Source organism: Pseudochaenichthys georgianus, chromosome 2, assembly GCF_902827115.2.
Source record: "Pseudochaenichthys georgianus chromosome 2, fPseGeo1.2, whole genome shotgun sequence".
NCBI lineage: Eukaryota > Metazoa > Chordata > Actinopteri > Perciformes > Channichthyidae > Pseudochaenichthys > Pseudochaenichthys georgianus.
Window position 1 is genome coordinate 7,804,490 of NC_047504.1, and position 21,620 is coordinate 7,826,109.

Sequence of the window (21,620 nt, forward strand, 5' to 3'; positions counted from 1 at the left end):
AAGATCAAGGGGTTAAACTACACTCCATTTAACAAGCCGAGAACAATTATTAATGTATTGGTGAAAAGTGTTTGCTCCATACATCAATGCATCATCACATAATGATAAAAGTAACATTTAGGGAAATCTGAAATTGCAGAGATAAAAGTCAAAATAGTTAAGATCGAACAAACGATTCAACAATACTCCATACAATGACATTCTGACGTGTTTATCACAAGGAAAACAGCTACAGCTGATTACATAATTTAATAATTTAACCTCTAAATAAAATATGTTTGGAATAAGTTTGGTGTCATTTGAGGTCACCTAAATATGCGCAGTGCTGCGCAAAGAAGGCGCCTTTCTGACGTCTTCGAGCGCCACACGACCTCCCACAATCCACCGCGGTCTACCACATTCGGATATACTACTCAAGAGTGTCAAATCCAAGGTGAGTGCTGTTTCTTGATATACACTATTAACCTTTTACTCTTACGCTATATGTCGTGACTCTACATGCTGATTAATGTCTGTTTGTTTAATTGGAGAGTATAATGTTAGCGGGACTTGCTGCAACACAATAAACGAGAGAGGACACGGTTTGAAAGTCTCCTAAGCTAACGCTATTTTAGCATGTTGGCATTAGTTCGCAATAAGTCAATGATAAACCAATGCTGCTCGACGTCGTCGTGACAATACTTATGTAAGCAAGTGTTTAACAAGTCACAGCTGTTAAATGTGTAGCTATCAGCCTCATTCACCAGAACCTCCGATGTGTACAACATAAGCTAATGGATGCTAAATTAGATTCTATCATGCTAGCGCTACTTAGCTATAGCTATATTGAAAGAATGTACTCATTATTTACCCGAGTATAAGTACTTATACCACACCGCAGAAATAGTTTAAGAAGCCTTACATTGAACTACTGAATTATAGTAAAAGTACCTCGAAATTGTACACAGAGACACTTCCTTGTTACATTCCATCATAAATTCAGTAGATGACCATTTCTGTAAAGTTTAATACAATCCTTTAATAAAGCATGTCAACATTTTAACCAGGATATAGTTCCAAGTCCCTTTTTTGAGTTGTACGTTTCTCCATAATGTAATTTCAGGCTATGCAATTCCTACTAATATGAAACGGACTGAATCACATCCAGATACAGATTTAACCCGAGGCTGTGTGTTCCCTCAGATGGCACTTCACAGATTGTTCCAGCTGTCCTCCATGCTGCGCTCCTCCGTGAGCCTGACGCTGCGCAGGAACATCGGCCTCTCTGCTGTGGTCTTCAACCGGGCCAAGGACCTCGACCCAATCCAGAAACTGTTCCTGGACAAGATCCGGTCCTACAAAACCAAGAGCAGGTAAGTCGATTGTACACAGCCCCATGACCTACACCCACATGACCTACACCCATGCTTTGTCCAGTATTAGATTTCACTGATCAGACACAAGCATATTTGTCATTCTCAACATGCAATTTAATTTCAGTCCTCCTTTAAATGGCATCTCCTCCAGTCATCGCCGTTGATCACGCTCACCTTGTGAACATAATGTGATTTGCCTCTTCCAGGGTGTCTGGTGGGGTTGTGGACGGAGATGCCTCCTACGATAAGAACGTGTCCGATGAGATTTTCAAACTGCAGAGGCTTTATGGCGGAGGGGACCTCGACACGTTCCCTGAAATAAAATTCACAGGTAAGACCGTTTGTGTCTCCTTTTATCTTCAATGACATAATGATGCTTTTAGTGCTTACAATAATTTAATTTAATTATTTCAATAATCTCGACCAACTATCGCTCATGATTTTTTCTTCTTGCTTTGTTTTCCAGACCCCACGCACGATGAAGTGGCCAAGTGAATGCTGTCCATGTTGTGTACCTCCTACATGTCACAAATATGTTGTATTTAATAAAAAGATATTGGATTGAACATAGGTTTACTGGCTGTTAATTAAGCTGCCTTTGAAGGTTACCAAACACTGGATTGTCTGGTGTTTTTTGTCATTGTTCCACCAAATCCTTTACAGCTGAGGCATGGTTAAGTTGAACATGCACAGGAAAGTAACATTTGGTAATACAAGTAAAAGTGTGTAAACGGTCCTCTGCCCTTCAGAGGGCAGGTCTTCTTCGCAGAGGACGTTGGCTCCAACAAGGGCGCCATCATCGGCATGATGGTGGGAGGCGTCGTCATTGCAACAGTGATCGCCACAGGATAATATCACAGCCTAATTGTCTTTAGATATATTTATAGATTTCACGGGAACGCCACACTTTATATCAAGCATCGATCTCCTTTGCTGTTTAAGTAGTTAAGCCTTAAGAAACGCATGTGGGTTTTCTTTCATTTTTGTATTTATACATCTGATCTAATGTTTGAATGTGTGAGAGTGGGTGGAGTTTTATCAGCCATTTAAGGGAAAGGCTGTTCATTCGTTCTTCTTGACTGAGGTGTGCCTGCTATTCCCAAACAGTCCTGGGGGTGCCAGCAGAGGTTTGTAATAGTTTGAGCATTGGGTAAGGAATTACTTTTTTGACATATGGTTTTTTCCGTGACATTTTTCCACATACATTTCAGCATTACTACATTACTTTTTTGGTCATACGATGTTATTAATTTCATCAATATATTTTAAATATAGGAGAAAAAATAATGTTTTTTTCTAAAGTTGTTGACACTATTATATAATTTTTTTTAAATAGTTGTTTTTTGTAAGATAAGGGTCCACCTTATATTATAGCTCAGAGAGATACAACACTGCTCAGTGTTACAATATAACACAATACAAATACAAAGTCTCTTTTCTAATTTATATTTTTGAAAAAGTTAGATATGTCCTGAACAAATGTGTTTACATAAGGGTCCCCCCTTTTTATGAAAAGAGGATTTTACTACTTAGCACTACGAAAAACCTTTCCATACCCTGTCCGGTCAGATGGCTCAGAGAGATGACTTCAGGTTGTGAGTTCAAGTCTTCTGAGGAGAATCCAACAACCTAAAATGAAGAAGACAAATATCAAATCAAGTTTTATTTGTATAGCACATTTATAAACGTTTTTTGGTCGAGCCAAAGTGCTGTACATATAATACAAATAGCCTACAGTAGAGACACTTTACAGAAAATACAACAGCACAGATTATCAGTATGAGAAAAACGACACCCTCTGTCCTTAGACCCTCTGTCCTTAGACCCTCTGTCCTTAGACCCTCACATCGTACAAGGAAACACTTCCAGAGAAAACCCACAGTTTAAGGGGAACATGGGAGAAACCTCAGGGAGAGCAACAGAGGAGCGATCCCTCTCCCAGGACGGACAGACGGACAATCGATGCCGTGTGTAAATACACCAAGAGCACGGCTCGTCTCGTAGAAAATAGGTTAAAATGGAGAAATTAAACAAGTGCATAGCATGCATGTAATTATTACAAAACTGGAACTGTAAGCTTAGTTATAGCCAGGGGAGGATAGTTTAAACATATATTTTTGGATAAGGGATCCTCCCCCTCATATAAAATGAGTTTTTTTAGAAATAAAAGTTTTTACATGAAGGTGTTCGTGGCGCAATTGTAGGACATACTCTGAGCTATTGTTGGTGTTTGCTAGATTTTGTCACATAAAGAAAAAAACAAGTCATAGTGCAAACAGTCAGTGATCCAACACTGCTCAGGTATGCTGAAGGCTTGGGTTCGATCCTCATGAGGCGCAGGAGTTTTCAAAATCTCCGACCCAAAAGTTGAGAATGAATTTACCAAATGAAAGGTTTATCTCTCAGGTCAGATGGCTCAGAGGGATAGAAGACTGACTGTGAGACTGCAGGTTGTGGGTTCAAGGCTCATCAGGTGCAGTCGTCTTTAAGGTCCACAAACCCAAATGAACAAGACCACGAAACAATAATGTCTCAGGTCTAGTCAGAGGTGCTTGGGCTGTGTATTTTAAGGTCCAAACCTGAGGTGAAAATCACAAAGAGGCCAGGGAACATCTCACTGTGTCAGGTTGGATGGCTCACTGTGATAAGAACCCGTCTTGGAGACCAGAGAACGTGAGTTCAAACTTCGGGTGGTCCACTGGGTTTAAAGATCCCAGGAGTTTGAGTCTTGTGCCGTGCAGAGTTTTAATGTGTCTTTCCCGTGATGAAGAACTCAAATACAAGTAACAGCAGAGACATGTCATCAGGTCTCATAGCTCAAGGAGATAGAAGGGTGGTTGGTAGACAAGAGGTTGCAGGTTCGAGGCTTATACGTTGCAGAGAGTAGGTATATAAGGATAAGGGGGTAATGAATAGATTAATTGGTTAATAGGATGCTAATTAAGGGAATAGAAGAAAGTAGGGTTAGGAAGTAAGAGAGTAGTGAATATGATACTATCTTAGGAAAGGAAACAAATGTATTTTAAGAAACTTTTGCTTTATTCATACATAGCAGTGCAGCCTTTTCCCCAAGTCTGCTAACCGTCCCCAAGTCCCCAAGAAAACATCGTACAGTATGTCGAAAATATCAGAAAAGTCAAAGTATAGTGACTTCTTGAGTTTCTGAAGAACTTACGGTAGTAAGTTCTTCAGAAACTCAAGAAGCCACCGTCTTCATTGATGTCAGATGAATGTCCTCGCAGTCCTGTGGGGAGAAAAGAAGAAAAAGACACCATGAAGTCAGTATAGTATGTCTAAAATGTCAGTAAAAACTACAAAGTAGAATGTGTCGAAAATATCAGAAAAAATTACATAGTATAGTATGTAAAAAATATCAGAAAAGTCATAGTATAGTACCGTAAGTTCTTCAGGATCTCCAGAAGCCACCGTCTTCGTTGATGTCAGATGTACTTGCACTCGGTGTTCCAGGTAAAGAAGAAAAATACACCATGAAGTCAGTTTAGTAGAATGAAAATATATATAATATATAAAAATGCAAAAAATCAACATCGTATAGTAAGTTGACAATATCATAAATAGTCATAGTACAGTATGTCGGAAATATCAAAAAGGTCATAGTATAGTACCGTAAGTTCTTCAGAAACTCAAGAAGCCACCGTCTTCATTGATGTCAGATGAATGTCCTCGCAGTCCTGTGGGGAGAAAAGAAGAAAAAGACTCCAGTCAGTATGTCGAAAATATCAGAAAAACGTTCTGGTTTAGTGTGTCAAAAAATCCAGAAAAAACAACATAGTATAGAATGTCCAAAATGTAAATACAAATTGCATAGTATACTATGACTATGTTGGAAATAGTCACAGTGTAGTATGTTGGAAATATCAGAAAAGTCATAGTATAGTACAGTGGCGTAGGCAGATATCAAAGAGTGGGTGGGCCCAGCCCGTTAAAGACCACACATACTTAATATGTCCTAAAACGCATGTTAACTGAAATAAGCCAGTCAGAATGGACCTCCTTGAGTTCTCCGATTGGTTGGTTTTGTGGCACATTTGTAACGCTGTGCCAACTTGAGCGCGCACAGGGTGGAGAGGTTGAGCGAGGGAGAGAGAGCGCGTGCAGCGGTCTGCTTGCGCACGGAGCAGGAGTTTGTGAGAGGGCTAATGCTGCGTTCACACCGGACGCGATGCGATGTTTGGGGGTGGCGCGATTACATGTAAAGTCAATGCAGAGACGCATGAAGCGGTGGACGCGGCGCGAATCACGCGATTGAACGGTGCCGCATCAAACGCGAGAGTTCAATTTTTTCAACTCGAGCTTCAAATTCACGTGACGCGTTATCGCGGAAGCCAATCAGCGGTGAGGATCTCAGTCTGCCGTCACTGACGTTCAACCTGAAAACATCAGCCGTTAGCTGTTAGCAGTTAGCACACAGAGCTCACAGCTCCTCATATCTGTTCAGAAACTGGACAGAAGTTAAACATGTACAAACCACAGACTGTCTGTGTCATGGCGAACACAGTCGCTGGTTTATTTATGTCTGTAGGCCGTTGTTATGAGTGTGGAATGAACATATACAACGTTATCTTAGCCTGGTCGACCCAATCTCCATTCGGAAAACAAGCATTTTAAAAGGTTTTTCGTCTGCCGTCTTGTCTGCAGACTTGTCAAGCATTAATTCATGGTTTTTACTAACCGGTATCAGTATGTTGTTATTTCGGCATAATTTAGAAACATGTATTACTATTTAATCACGGTAAAATATGTTCATTTTGTTGTAGTTGTAGCTCCGAGCCAGCGTGTCTTGTTTGAGTGATGCGAGTAAACACAGCTGGCAGCCGCGGTGAAACTCGAGCGATAGGAGCGAAGCGAATATTCGCATCGCGTCCGGTGTGAACGCAGCATAAGAGTTAATTGTGCTTGCAAAATATGTTTTTCTGTGCTAAAAAATGTTAAATTGTGCGCCACTCAATAACATTTTCTATGCTCAAAATGTTTCATTGCGTGCTCAGGATAGAGGCACAAAAATAACGCCAGGCGAGAGCCCGAAGGACACGATTCATTCGAGGGAAAATGTCAGTGGGACATGAGTCGAGCACCTCCACGAGTGATGGGAAGGTTATGCCCGCTGTCCCCTTTCTCTTTAGCTGCTGTACAAACACTTCCACACAGATGGGAAAGTGTGTGCTGGCAGGCTGAATTCATTCATTGTCACCAAAGGTAGATCGAGGCAACAATGCAGCAGCGGCTCTCATAAGCCCGTATGTGTCCGCCTTAAAACGAGTGTCCAGTTCCATAATCTGCCTTCAAGCACACGATTCAAAATGTTGTGTAGGTCCTTTACAGGGGAGGCTTTGCCCAGCGTAGATTCACTTTGCCAATCGCCAAGCTCTCCTAGCAACCTCCTCTTTCGCGACCCAGTGACGTCCCAGTGAAGGACGTCATGTTGTTTTATCAAATCATCTTTCAGTGTCACAAGTTCAATGAAGTCAGCTTCTGTTTTCCTCAATGTAGTATAGTTTTCCTTAGGACCCTCGATTAGATCGATGCAATCTGTGACCGTTGTAGTGGAACAGTGCAGGCCTTTGGTTGCGTAGTCGCTCATTTCAAACAGCCTGTTGAACATGACGAGAATAAACACACATGTATTTGTGATGAGTAAAGAAGCAGCAATTTGCAGTATCTCATTCTGGATATCGGGGCTTGTAAGTTTCCCGTTCACCGGCAGGTCGTCCAGTCGCCATTTCTGGGTCAAAGTGAGAGATCATAAATCTATCGATTAGATTTGTTATTCGAAAATGATAAAAGTAGGGTAGACATGTGGATATTATCCGGCTGAACAAAACGTGAATTTATCTAACAGGTTGGTTTCCCACAGATCTTATTTCGAGCTATTTTCCGAAATCCTATGGAGAAATCTCATGGCTTTTTTGTCGAGGGAAGTCATGCGCAGATTACTTCCGGCTTTTAGGACGCGTCACTGCACCACTCTATATCTGAATTTGTAAAGAAGTAAGATACAATGATTTTCGAAAAAATAAAAAAGTATTGAAAGTCTGACAATTTACAATACGCTACATTCACTGGCTGCTGTGACAGATTTTCCAGATAATTTTCCAGCCTTTTGGTATAGTACCTTAAGTCCTTCAGAAACTCAAGAAGCCACCGTCTTCATTGATGTCAGATGAATGTCCTCGCAGTCCTGTGGGGAGAAAAGAAGAAAAAGACACCATGAAGTCAGTATAGTAGGTACTGACTATAGAATGAAAATATCAGAAAAGACGACATAGTATATATGAAACAAGTTGTGTAGTAGGTCAAAATGAACATACAAAAAGTAGATTAATAGTATTATGAATAAAAGGTACGTCGAAATATCTAAAAAATATGATATTATTTAATGCAAAGATTTATCGTATAGTACATATCGTGGTAAAAAGGCATAAAAAGTCATTTGTCTCTTATCTTTCTTTCTTACAGTGCAGACGCGTTTCTGCTTGCTCTTGCCTCTGCTTACTTTTTATGCTGATTTTCCTATTCTTATTCTCTGAAAACTTCGAGCAGCGGCTCCTGGACATTAACTTATCACTGGGACAGTTCATCTTCGTAAATAGATGGAGGATCTCAGCCATATTTCAACATTTTTACGACGACCTCAGTCTTACAGTAGCGTGGCCTAGCAACAGCTAAAGCCTGGTAGGCTACTGCATGCTATTTAGCTTAAGCTAGTTGGTAGCAAAATGCCTCCGTTCTCTACAGATGACTTCCACAAACTTCTACAGAAGATGGATGTGTTGGAAATGAAAATGCAACGGTTGGAAGTTAACGTGGAAGTGAATGGACTATGTCGTGGGAATGACACCACTTTACCAGTGTTGCAAAATAATGAAAAAGGGTATGCTAACTCACAGCTAGTTAGCAGCTACAAGGATTCCAAGGAACAGGAGAGCTGTGTACCGGGTAATAAATCTACAAGTGGTAGTCCTCCCTGGAACTCTCTGGGTGCAAAGCCTAAGAGTAAATCATTTTCATGGGATTTGGGAGGACGGATAACAGGCAGAGCCCAGCGCTCTGAAATCTGTGATGCGACCGGCTGGCCTACATTGTTATCACCCAGGAAGAGTGCCTCTTCAACCCCTATTCATACTAGGAAACAGCTGTGGACAGCTGCTAAAGGGAGAACTACAAAAAATCTTCCTAAACCACCTGTTACGAATGGGTGAAGCAGGTAGGAGTCAAAAGCAGAATAACGAAAAGCAAGCTTTATTAAAGAATAAAGCTGTGGCAAAAACAAGGCAGAATCCAAAATATCCAAAGCAGCACAAGGAACACAGACCGTGGAGTAACATGGAGGGGAAACAATGAACCGACATGGAACACAGGGGAAGACTAGACTAAATACACCCCCCTGTCAACGCCTTTGAGGATACTCCGTTCCTGGAGTTCAAAGACCAAACTAAGGCGATACGCAGGGCTGGCACCATGTCCGTTACCCCCGCTCCTCAACCAAAATCACCGCGGAGACGCGCACCATCTCCTCCGTCTTCATCACCGCGCCTACGTCAACCACCTCCCCACCCTGGCAGCATGCCCTCTACCCCCACACCATCTCCCCCGTCTTCTTCACCGCGCCTACGTCAACCACCTCCCCACCCTGGCAGCATGTCCTCTACCCCCACACCATCTCCCCCGTCTCCATCACCGTGCCTACGTCAACCACCTCCCCTCCCTTCAAGAAAGCATCTGCAGTCTCTGAAGCCTGATAAGGATGTGTGTGTACAAAACACAACAAACTCTCACTGATATGTGTGGGGTCCAGGCTCAAGGGCATATGGCACTCTCAACTCTTTCCAGGACATGCCTGCCAGTAGCTTTGCCGATATCTGTGTTGATAGGTAATAGATTAAGAGCTTAGAAACAGGAAGCGCCCAAACGTTTGTGTGAGTTTATCTAATTTAGCAGTGATTCCGTGTCAGCCACAGCTTGTTACAAAAAACCTGACTGATAGTGTGTTTAACGAACTTAAACTAGCTTTATTAAATGTCAGGTCTTTGGCAGAAAAAACATTTTTAATCAATGATTTTATCACTGAGCACAATCTCGATTTTATGTTTTTAACAGAAACTTGGATTGAACAAAATAACAGTGCAGCTGTTCTTATCGAATCAACCCCTCCCAACTTTAGTTTTATGAGTCAGGAAAGAATGCAAAAGAAAGGGGGTGGAGTTGCTATTCTGTTCAATGATTCCCTTCAATGCAGGAAGACATCGTATGGAAACTTTGCTTCTTTTGAATATGTGGCCCTTCAGCTGAAATGCTCCTCTCGAGCTCTGTTCCTAAATATCTATAGGCCACCCAAATACTGTGCAAGCTTTTTTGATGACCTTACTGAACTGCTGTCTATAGTGTGTATTGACTTTGACCGTCTAGTCATTGTTGGTGATTTTAACATCCATGTTGACAACCCCCAGGACAGAGGGGCTAAAGAACTGTTTTGTGTTCTTGATAGCTATGGACTGACTCAGCATGTGACGGAGCCCACGCACAATAAGGGGCACACTCTGGACTTAATTATCTCAAAGGGTCTGAATATCTCTAAGGTTGTGGTGACTGATGTTGCACTCTCTGACCATTCCTGTGTTTTCTTTGAGAGCTATATTTCTGTTCACACAAATGTTCAAAAAGAGGTAACCACAAAGCGATATTTAACTGAAAATACTAGGGAAATGTTTACTCAGAATTTTTCTTCCACACTTGCCCCTGCTAACATCTCAGTAAATGAGCTAGTAGATCATTTTAATTAAAAATTTTAAAATGTTATAGATGCCATTGCTCCAATTAAGGTAAAGGAAGTGACTGGGAAGAAAATATCTCCATGGAGAAAGGCCATGACCGTGAGAGCAGAAAAAAGAGAATGTCGAAAAGCTGAACGTAGGTGGCGAAAAACAAATCTCCAGGTTCACTTTGAAATCTATAAAGAGAGACTTGGCCTTTATAATTTGGAATTGAAAAACGCACGACAATCGTTCTTCTCTGACATCATTACCAAAAACAAAAACAACGCACGTGCCTTGTTTGCTACCGTCGACAGACTAACTAACCCCTCAGTGTCAGTAGCCTCTGAATTTCTATCCACCAGGGCGTGCAATGATTTTGCCTCCTTCTTCACTGACAACATTCAGAAAATCAGACAAGCCTCTGCATCAGGTACAGCAAATGTGTTGTCTCTGTGTCCACTTAACATCAATTCAAACACCATGACACAATTCCATCACATTAAAACAGTTACTAAATCAGCCTACTATCAACTAAAGAACATATCTAGGATTAAAAGACTAATGTCACAGCAGGATTTGGAAAAACTTGTCCATGCTTTTATCTTCAGTATACTCGACTACTGCAATGGTGTCTTCACAGGTCTCACTAAAACATCTATTAGGAAGCTGCAGCTGATTCAGAACGCCGCTGCTCGAGTCCTCACTAACACTAAGAAAGTGGATCACATCACTCCTGTTCTGAAGTCTTTACACTGGCTTCCTGTGTGTCAAAGAATAGATTTCTAAATACTGCTGCTGGTTTATAAAGCACTGAATGGTTTAGGCCCAAAATACATTACTGACCTCCTGCTAAATGATGAACCATCCAGATCTCTCAGGTCTTCAGGGACTGGTCAGCTTTCTGTCCCCAGAGTCAGAACTAAACATGGAGAAGCAGCGTTCAGTTATTATGCTCCAAATATCTGGAACAAACTCCCAGAAACCTGCAGGTCCACTGCAACTCTGACTACTTTTAAATCCAGGCTGAAGACTTTTCTTTTTGTCGCTGCTTTTAATTGAACTATTCATATTCTAAACTGCACTGTAACTTTTATCCATGTATTTTTCCTTTTAATGTTTATTTTATTAGCTTTTCTTTTTTAATGCTTGATGTCTTTCATTTTTTGTAAAGCACTTTGAATTGCCTTGCGTTGAAAAGTGCTATATAAATAAACTTGCCTTGCCTATGTCATAAATAAATTCATAGTTACTCATAGATGTGATTTAGTGATAGTTATATGTATAAAATAACGGAGACAAACCTGAACTCCTCCATAGTTACCTCTCTAAACACCAGTCCATCTGCAGACCTCCGAACGCTGAAACACAAGACAAAGAAAGTCCTCAGGATTTAAAGTTGCAATCATTTCCATTTGAAAAACATTATGAAAGGTTTCGTAAAAACGTTCTTAAAAAAGGAAACATTTTGTACACTATTAATACATATATATTATATAGATACATATTAATAATATATATGGAGGTGATTAATATAGAATGCCAAAAAGTGTAATTAGTATCAGAATACATGTCATTAAAAAAAGTCAAAGAGAGTTGTTGTTTTTACTCTACTGCATTTATTTGGCAGCTTTTAGTTACTAGTTACATTTTAGCTTTAGATTATTAGCTAATATAAAATATAAATAATTAATTTAGTCAACTCTACATATATGTATAGGTGAAGATATCCAGCAGCAGTATATAAAGTTATTCAAATGTATCTCATTAAATGTTACTCAGATTGTAGACATTCCTACTCGCCCTAACATTAAGTCCCCTAATAAATCCTCCTTAATTGATCTCATCTTAACTAATGTTCCCCATAAATACTCATCTGTGGGAGTATTAGCAAATGATCTGAGCGACCACTGCGTTGTAGCCACAATCAGGGACACAAAGGTCCAAAATGGTAAACCTCGCATTATCATCAAGAGAGACACAAAACATTTTGTGGAGCAGGGTTTTGATTGGGGACACATCGATCTGTGTGCTGATGTTGAAACTGCATGGTCTTATTTTTATTTGTATGGAAATGATTGATAGATATGCACCCCTGCGTAAATGTAGAGTGAAGGGACAATCCTTGGTTCTCTGCTGAATTGTCTAGTCTACATGAGAGAAACAAGGCCTGGGCTAAGGCTATAGGCAATCAGGCTCAGAGGTAGAATGTCTTCGTGTTAGGCAGCTAAGAAATAGCTTCACATCGCAAATCAAAAGTGCTAAGTCTAAATATGTCAGTTACCACAAAGAACCTGAATAATCCTATAACATTTTGGAAAGCCATTAAATTGATATCCACCGGTGAGATCTGTAATGAGCTACCTCCGTGCCTTAACACAGCATCTGGCTCTATATCGGACAGGGGCCACTATGTTAAATTGTTTTAATGAGCATTCTGTGTCCTGTGGCTCCCTGTTTGATTCTGTTACTAACTCTGCTTCTGTGAACACCACAGTCCGTGACTCTGAACAATGTGGTTTGGAAAACCCCTTCAGTTTTTCTCCTTTTACTATTGATGTTGTTCATGAAGCCTTAACCAAGTTAGATCCTAAGAAACCGGCTACAACGTAGAACCTTTCTTCTTAAAGATAGCTGCAGATTTTATTGCTCCACCTCTCACTTCTCTTTTTAACCTCTCCCTCAGCACAAACACAATTCCAACAGTATGGAAGTCAGCTTATGTCCTTCCTCTACTAAAAGGAGGGGAGGCCACCTTATTAAATAATTATAGACCCATCTCTACATTGTCAGTTATGGCCAAGGTTCTTGAACGCCTAGTGAGTGAGCAGGTGAAGGAGTTTTTAACTAACAATGACATCCTATGTAAACATCAGTCAGGTTTCAGAAAGCAACATAGCACCATCACTGCAACAATGAAAGTGGTGAATGATATTGCGGATATCTTAGACAAAAAGCAGAGTTGTGCAGCTCTGTTTATTGATCTTTCCAAAGCGTTCGATACCGTCGATCATCACGTCCTGAAGCAGAGGCTGGCCACTATTGGTATATCCAGCCATGCAGTGGGGTGGTTTGTGAACTACTCTCTGAAAGGTCCCAATGTGTTCATGTTTTCATTTGCCCGACAATACAAACATGTGTGTGTTCCTTGCTCGAAAACTTTGAAAAACAGATTTGGATATGGCCTGTTGAGGCATCTGGGTCTTTGTATGGACAGTGGACTGTACACTTGACTGTTGTTTTAAGGAGGTTTTTATTTGCTTGTGAGACAATGTGTGCAAGGATGTACTTGAATTATTATTATATATTATCATTATGTCAGTGGTCTAAAATGGTCTTACAACAGTGCCGATAATATTATCGTTTATCGCAATAATTTCCAGGAAAATGTATCGTCCAACAAAATTAATGATCGTGACAGGCATATACATTATCAGAGCCTGTAAACCGGAAGTGCTCATCCACTGACAACTACAGTAGCGAACATATCACACAGTCCATTAAAAAAAAGTATGAAATGTCATGGTACTTCTCACCGTATTTTATTATTTCGAAGTGAACATGACTCGGGTGAATTTGACAATGAGCGGTTTGTTTATTCGGCCAGACTGTAGCAACTGCACCGGCGCGTTAGCATAGCTGTAAGCTAACACAGCGGGGACGTGTTTGTTCGCTTATGTGTTTGTTTGCTTATATTTTTCGCTTATGTGTTAGTTTGCTTATTTGTTAAGTTTGTGTGGACGTTTGGCCATTGACTGACCTTTTAAATCACAGGAAACTCTAGTTATCGCTGTTTATTCCCTCCAGGCACTCTTCCGTGTGCATCTCGTGAGCTGGCGAAGTTGTTGTGAGCTGTTGCCATTGCGTCATCCGTATCCATCAGCTGACCTTGGCTATGTAGCGTCTCTGGCCAGCAGGGGGCGGGGCGTCTACAGGTCATACCATCCTGTGGGGGGGCCATGGCAGAATAAACCATCTTCACGTTTAGTTTTTTTTTGTGTTGCTTTTACAGGTGCTCAAAGACGATTTACAGATATAGTGAAGAGAAAAAAGAAAATGTATAGGCTATATATGAATGCTGATTAAAATAGTTAATAGTTTATCTCACATTTTCGACATACCGTTTTTTTCTTAAATTTTTTCCATGGACAAAACATATTTAAGCAACAGAAAATGTATTAAAATAATTAATGTATGAAATGTGTACATTATCAGAGCCTGTAACCCGGAAGTATAGTAATCTATATATAGATAGTATGTAGTAATCTTTGACATAGAACAATATAGAAAAATGTTTACATACTATACTATATGTTTTTTCCCCCATATTTTCAACAAACTATACTAGGGCCCTTTCTCATTTCATCAAATCCCCCTCCTCGACTCCTCGGTCCTCCGGTAGTGACCCGGAAATGAATTTCAGCGCGCCATGTTGAAGGACATCTAATTTCTCTAAATGCACTTCGAGGACCGAGGATCAAGCGTCGAGGAGGCTCTCTGGAGGAGCTATAACCGAGGATACACTGATAGGTCCTCCACGGCTCCTTCGCGGATGCATTTCCGGGAACAGAGATGTTTCAAGAGAGGTTTCTCAATACTCAAATTTCCCCATCTCGACTCCCCCGAGACTTGGTGCCGCCCACAGGAGATGCGAGGAGGACTGAGGAGGGGAACCGAGGAGAGAGGAGTGGAAGCAGCAGGCGGTTAGAGAACCGAGGAGTCGAGGAGGGGAAATTTGAGTATTGAGAAACCTCTGAGGAGGGGAGTCAGAGAAATGAGAAAGGGCCCCGGTCGTTTTCTTTTAATATTTTCCACAAACTTTTTTTGCATCACCATGAATGATGGTCTTGAATCACAACTTTAAAACATTTGATGTTGCAACATTCATTTTATTTGATAAAACAGAAAATACGTCATCAAGAAAAACGAATTACAAGTCATTAAATACATTTTAAAACACGAAACAATACATTGGCACGTCTCCCAGCATGGTAAATCGTCACATGTGATACCGGGTTGACCAGGCCACACCTGATGCAATTTAAGGCCTGTAATCAGTAGCGCTCAGACTCTCCCGTGTCTGCAGCAGCTGGCTGATCCCCATTGCTCTCTTCACATGCTGAACATTGATACATATTTTGAGTAAGTTGTGATTATGTTTATTGGCTTATCCTTATCCTGCAAAAGTAATGTTTGATTTGTTGTACCAGAGCGTTGTGGCATTTCCTGATTTCTATTTTGTGTTTTATGTTTTAGCCTTAAAATCACCCCCATCATCGGTCTACTGCATGTGAAGAAATACATGGTTAAACTGCTCTCACTGGTGGTCCTCATACTTTGAATGGTATGCCAATGCAGAGGAACCCTCCCTAAAACTAGAGCCTAGTTTTTACACTAATACTAAACACTAGGGGGAGTGTCAGCCTTACATAGGGGTTTGTATGGAGGATTCATATGAGTCTAAATATTGGCATCAAAATAAAAAAGTACGCATTCTGCAGATTGGTCCATTTAATAATTATATATATTATGTTTTGATTATAATCATTGATGAATCAAAGCAGTGGTTCCCAAAGTAGGGGGGGGGGGGGTGTTGAGTATTAATCACAACCTAAGTAGTTGAAAGTCTCTTTGTGGCTATACTTGTGCACACATTCAGCAAATAAAATGATGTGTCCTTTTTCTGCATTGAACTACTGATACATTGTGTGTACTACTCGCATTCAGTGGCGACTGGTCATTAGGGGCAGGTGGGCACAGCCCCACCTAGTGTCAGCAGAAAGTATTACAAATAATGATTACAAAAAAATAAATTAAAATATATTTTAAGATCATGTTTAATCATCTGATTCGTCTGTACATTGCTGTTTTAGTCTGTGTTCTTCTAATTCTTCACTCGACTCCTCAGTCCTCCGCTCGCATCTCCTGTGGGCGGCACTAAGTCTCGAGGATAGGAGTCGAGGAGGGGAAACCTCTGAGAGAGCTGCAGTGACGCGTCCTAAAACCCGGAAGTAAGCTGCGTATTGTTTCCCTCCACAAAAAAGCAATGAGATTTCTCCATAGGATTTTAGAAAATAGCTCCAAATAAGATCTTTGGGAAACGTATACCTGTTAGATAAATGCACGTTTTGTTCAGCCGGATAATATCCACATGTCTACCCTACTTTGATCATTTTCGAATAATAAATCTATCGATTTATGAGAGCCTTTTAAAACTACAAGAAGATAAGGAGGACTTTTACAAAAAAGTAATAGAGATGTTTGTCCAGAAGGATAGGCAAACGGACTTCATCTTCAAGTCAAGGTAAGACCACCATTATATTGAAAATGGGATCTTACTAAGAGAGAACAATTCAATATTTAAATGATAAAATTACATTTTTTGGGTATCCTTTTGTTGAACTGTCCGTTTAAAATTATTCGAAGCATCAGACTAAAAAAGCTTTTGAAAATAATATATTTTGATTTAGGTCAAAATATAATATTTGTAAACCTGAAGAGTCAGTGTCTCACCAGCCATGAACCTCACTGCAGAAGCTTATACATCTACGTTTGTTGTGCCCCACCACTTTTGTACGTATAAAAACGCCACTGCTCACATTATCTGAAATCCCCTTTCATTTGGGGACAAAAGGCTCTTCTACTAGTCGTCATAATGGGCGGGGCAAACTCTAAATCTAAATCAATGCATCACCCTCCTTAGTGACACACATAAGTGTGTATATCTGTGTCGGTGTGTGCGCATGTTTCACTAGCTGCCGGTTTCACATGCCACCACCAAAACGTCCCCCTCCCTGTTACCATGGAAACTGTGTCCTTTTTCTCGTTTCCTCCCCATGTATATGATGCTTACCTTTCTAATGTCTTTCCCTTATTATTTGCATACATTGTCCTCCATATTTATTGTTTTCTAGTCATGCATTCAGCCTTATCCAGCAACTATGTGAGCCCGTGTGTCTGTGTGCATGCTGCACGTGTTTTTTAAGTACCTGTGTATTGAACGATTCAATAGCACAGACACTGCCATACATACAGTATGATGACCACATCAACAGCCAATCAGGTTATCGGTAGCTGCTGGTGGGGCTTCGACCAATGGGGGATGCTGGCAGACATATGTGAGCAGAGCAGAAGGGATGCAGCGCCATGGAAACTGCAGAGGGGGCCAAGAGGAAACAGTGCCCTCTAGTGGCGCCGGATGTCTCTGTTTATCCACTTCTGCAAGGATGAGTTCTGCTTCAGAGAACTCTGCGTGAGGCCTTGTGTGGTACTTTTTTTAGTTGTCTCCCAACTCAAATTTGCGCACCAGGGAAAGGCTTTTCATTCAGCGTCTTAGATATACAATTTGAAAAAAATGTAGTTTGTTTACCATAGATTGCTTGCAAAAAGTAAAATAAATAAACCTATGTCAGATATTGATCAAGTTAAGTATTGCTTTATTTTTACTGTATTTTATTAGGGGATGTCCAAAATGTAGCAGTGGGATGTGTATGTAATTCCCCTCTTAGCCTATAGGGGGCATCACAAACACATCCGTGGGCTGCCTATCCCACACCTGAGGTAATCCCACCTGCGTCCCTGCACCTGCACCTGCCACTCACTCCAGAGGAACTCCTGCACCTGCAGAAAGGTTACATCAAGCAGGTAAATGGACTTAATCCTCACATTATTAAACACTAATCGCCTTCAACACGTTTCCCCAGAGCCTTTTGCTAAAATGTTACCCAACCGATTTGATAAAAGAAATTGCTTCAAAAGAGCTATAATCATACAAAACCCAGTGGGTGGATTAAGATCGTAATACCACTTATCAGTCACTATCCCATTGTCAGCGTCCCTTTTTTTGTTGTTGCTGAGGAACCTCCAAAAGACACATTCACTTTTTAAAATGTATGTAATTGTTTATTTGTGCAGATGACTGTCCACTCCATGTGTTGGGAATACGTTATTCCTGTCGGAGGAGACAACACAGAGGAATACACTGCATGTGAAATGGATGGAGATAAGAAGGGGAAAGGCTGACGTAAAGTGATGGGGGTTTGGATGGTCGACGCTTGCGCGGGACACACTGGATGTGTGACCGTTAGGGGAGATTAGGAAACTGCGCCTACATCGCCCCCCCTGCCGGACGCCATGTTGGCTCAGCCGGCGCTAGGACACCTGCCAGGGTCCACCCCGTGCCGCCATTTTGGCTCCGCCCGGACCAGTTTCCTGGAAGATAGAGGGAGGAGCCTGGCATTTCTGGAAGTCGGAGGAACAGCCAGTCAAAGCCAGCCAGCATCTGAGCCCACCGTAAGAACGGGAGCAACGGTGGACGAAGGAAGGGTCGGCGGTGTTGGAATATAATTGCAATATTCACAAGCACAGACGGTGCTTGTGCAACGGAATAGTCGTCGACATGCAAGCGAAGGTCTTCCATGTTGGCTCTGGAAGCTGAAGCATATTGCAGACCGGGCACATTACGGTGGGATAAGCCATCTGTGATACACTGGGTGTGCACAGCGCAATAACGGTGCGAGCCAACCGGTTATTGCATCGACAGCTAGCTCGCATTAACCCAGCCAACCATTTTCCAGAGCCCCGTTAGCTTGCGGAGAAGAGCACATCTTGGTCGGTGGGCGCTGCAAAGGGGAGTCCTGCGTCTTGCGGTACCCAAACGGTAATATACAAATAAGAGGCATGCAAAGAGGAGTGTTTTTCTGGAGGAAATCTCCACGCCCTGGGTGCTGTTCTGTGGTTAGCTAGCTCGCTGGCTAGCTAGCCTACCGGGAGCTGAAGAGAAGGTGGGGCCGCGGAGTGACAGCCAAGCGAATGTGGCTAGCCGGCTAACTCGGACACTAGAGTGGTCACTTTGTGTTCCTGTCGCTAACATTTGGTGCTTTACATTACCAGGATCGTGCTGTTTGGGACAGTAAAACCCCACAATTGCATCCTCTAAAATCCGTGTGGGTGGGCTATCTTGAGGAGAGCATCCTCGCTTACCTATATGACCATGGCGGACGACGACGTGCTGTTCGAGGATGTCTACGAGCTGTGTGAGGTGATTGGGAAGTAAGTACACCTGTGGTGTAATGTAACTTATACCAGCCGTGTATAATGACATTCAAATCAACCCCACTTGAACAAATTGCAAAATTGAAGTGATGAACACATTAATAATTGTAATACATTTAATCTAATCATTTCCACATATCTGTTGCTTTTCCTTAAATACAATTGTGAATGCAGTGCTTTTACTAGTATTATTTTACCCTGTAGTACTGCTACTATTACTTAAGTAAATAATCTGAGTACTTTTTCCACCTTTGTTAACCATTTTCCCTTCTTTGCTTTTTTATTTTAGTTATTTGATCTAATGTTTGATTATGGCTGGCTCTTTTTAATGTTTATGTCCTCATTTCAAGAGGAAAGTTCACTGGGTTGGTGAGGTCACTCCTTAAATTGCAGTCTCCACCTTTATAATATAATTTAATAGCATATGTACTTAATGCAGAGTTCTGAAACGGGTGAGGCAGGATGGTTTTAAACCGTATCAGGTAATGCTCAGAAGAAAATATGACATATGTGTGTGATTTGGTTTCAGACATGGTTCAGAGATGCAATATTTTGGTGGAAATGTACTGTTTTTCCTCACTTTCCCAGAGTCAGAAGCTATACTATGCTTTTGGGTAGTCTGAAGTTATGTCAAACATCAATATAAGGTTGTGTTGCCTCAGCTGTTGAGTGTGTATGGTGTAAAACATCATAATAATGATCCTATAGGCCTTCCCGAGGTAAGCAAAACTGAGTTGCAGAATGTGCCTGACATTTCATATCCATGCAGAAAAGGGAATTAACAAGACTGACTACAGACGTATATCAATTGCTTACTTCCTTGATTACAGTTTGTAAAGATGCAGTAGTAGTACAGGTATGTACTGTGCAACTAAAAATATGTTTCTGTATTTCTACTTGTGGTATATTTGTTGACATTGGAGAAGGTATTAATTTGTTGAGGATAGAGTCTGGGTTTAAATAACATGACGTGTAATAATCATATGGCTGCAGACAGGATTTTCCTCCTCCAAATCCCCCTGCCCGAATGTTGCCATACCTGCATACAGTCACAGTCTGGCATGTTTATGTTTTCATCTAAATCACAATTGCCTCAGTCTGCATGTTACTTCTGTGTGGTCAGATGGCTCCTCTATTCCTGCTTGGAGTGAAGCGGGAATGCTGACGGGTCATCACAGTGCTGGGCTACCAGTCAGTCCCCTCCCCCCCTGCCCTCACTGGAAATCTGAGGGTCCATTAAGTTTGTTGTAGGGGAAAGAGGCACACTCTCTCCAGCCCCCCAGGCCCTGTTCTATATCCTGGTACTTCCTGTTGTCTGGTTACTAATTGATGGATGGTCCAAAGCCATCGAGGATGGAGTAAGGGATACAAGGAGCCACTTGGGATAGTAAGAGCGGAAATGGTGAGACCATCAAGTTTGTATGTTTTATTTGACAATAGAAAGTCATTGGCTGGTAGATGACTGGAACTTTAATCAAAGCCTTAGATTAATGCTGAGGAAGAGAATATTTGCAAATGTGTGTTCTGAGCAGTTTTGCAGGGTATGGTCAGCAGAAGAGTATTGAATGAACAATAGTCTGGATCCTTTTTTATGACTGAGTTAAAAAGCGAGATGCCACAGTTATGTCCCAGAACAGACCAGAAAATCCCTCTCATCCTGCCAGTTCTTTTATGAAACTGTCTGCAGATGATGGATCAAGTGTGTTCAGTTCTGGTGTCTTGGGATGTGTTGCAGGAAGAAGGGGGGGATCATTTCCCCTCAGCCCTGATGGGAAGGGAGGCAGAGGCAGATCAATGGAGACAAGTGGAGTTGGGAATGGGATGACCCCGGGGCTACGGATATAAATAATGCCCTACAGGCATTGACTGCAGCCATCTCCCACTTTGTTTCAAACCTCCTGTTTTGCTGTAGTGGACAGCTTGTTGGACCGCACTGACCACTGAGCATGGTAGTTAATTAAAATAAGAAATGGAAATTCTTTATAGCCACAGGAAACCACGATAGAAACCCTATCCCCATGTTGTCTGTCTCGTTAGAGAATCTTCCCGGTCCTACATTTCTGCTAGAGTATGATTTTTCGACCGATGCCGGGCCGTAATGGCAGGTAAGGGGATAGCGAGATTGATCTCCACAGGGGTTGTAACGGCATATTGCACGGTATCTAATCATCTTTCCTAAATCTATTGTTGAGATATTTTTTCAAACTAAAGTAATAACTCTATGCGAAGGATTTAGTGTTTATTGTCTTTTCTCGTGCGACAGCTTTTTTTATGGCGGAAACCCTGCTGTGATATTAAAATTGGCGGTTATATCGTTCTGTCTACTTCTGCTTGTCTATGACATAGAAAAATAACCGACGCGTATAAGTAAGTGTTTGGTATTAAGGTGCAGGCGGGAGCAGTCTTGCTTTGCTGTTTCCTAAGAGTACATGTTAATTGT

General features: G+C 41.4%; 2 protein-coding genes and 1 long non-coding RNA gene across 10 annotated transcripts in view; 2 read left to right on the forward strand and 1 right to left on the reverse strand.

Annotated features, from left to right (window-relative positions):
• The first annotated feature begins 324 nt into the window (after positions 1–324).
• atp5pf (ATP synthase peripheral stalk subunit F6) lies at positions 325–1,921 on the forward strand. The gene is made up of 4 exons (XM_034101004.2): positions 325–433; positions 1,183–1,352; positions 1,562–1,686; positions 1,822–1,921. The coding sequence occupies exons 2-4, from the start codon at positions 1,183–1,185 to the stop codon at positions 1,848–1,850; spliced, it is 324 nt and encodes a 107-aa protein (XP_033956895.1). The 5' UTR covers positions 325–433; the 3' UTR covers positions 1,851–1,921.
• Positions 1,922–2,910: 989 nt separating this feature from the next.
• LOC117459903 (uncharacterized) lies at positions 2,911–13,978 on the reverse strand. Of its 2 annotated transcripts, XR_011644585.1 has the most exons (7): positions 13,887–13,978; positions 11,451–11,487; positions 10,973–11,048; positions 7,489–7,554; positions 4,752–5,047; positions 4,531–4,599; positions 2,911–2,984 (listed from the first exon to the last, which is right to left on the reverse strand). It is a non-coding gene; the product is annotated as an uncharacterized lncRNA (long non-coding RNA). The 2 variants fall into 2 exon arrangements; XR_004553572.2 differs by lacking the exons at positions 10,973–11,048; positions 11,451–11,487; positions 13,887–13,978 and adding an exon at positions 8,262–8,741.
• A 4,367-nt stretch (positions 13,979–18,345) lies between these two features.
• The window catches only part of LOC117459552 (peripheral plasma membrane protein CASK), a 35,497-nt gene continuing 32,222 nt past the window's right edge, over positions 18,346–21,620 (forward strand). For 5 of the 7 annotated variants that reach the window (XM_071205440.1, XM_071205443.1, XM_071205444.1 and 2 more), the window contains exon 1: positions 18,346–19,177. In XM_071205440.1, coding sequence (XP_071061541.1) covers positions 19,113–19,177 — 65 coding nt within the window. In that variant the 5' untranslated portion in view covers positions 18,346–19,112. The remainder of the gene's footprint in view (positions 19,178–21,620) is intronic. The other 2 variants (XM_071205437.1, XM_071205438.1) reach the window with 2 other exon arrangements.

What these genes read in the sequence shown, in the direction of transcription:
- atp5pf (XM_034101004.2), top strand. Translation starts at nt 1,183, where the DNA reads ATGGCACTTCACAGATTGTTCCAGCTGTCCTCCATGCTGCGCTCCTCC. An exon ending in TCCTACAAAACCAAGAGCAG is followed by an intron (nt 1,353 to 1,561) that starts GTAAGTCGATTG and finishes TGCCTCTTCCAG; the next exon opens with GGTGTCTGGTGGGGTTGTGG. An exon ending in CCCTGAAATAAAATTCACAG is followed by an intron (nt 1,687 to 1,821) that starts GTAAGACCGTTT and finishes TTTGTTTTCCAG; the next exon opens with ACCCCACGCACGATGAAGTG.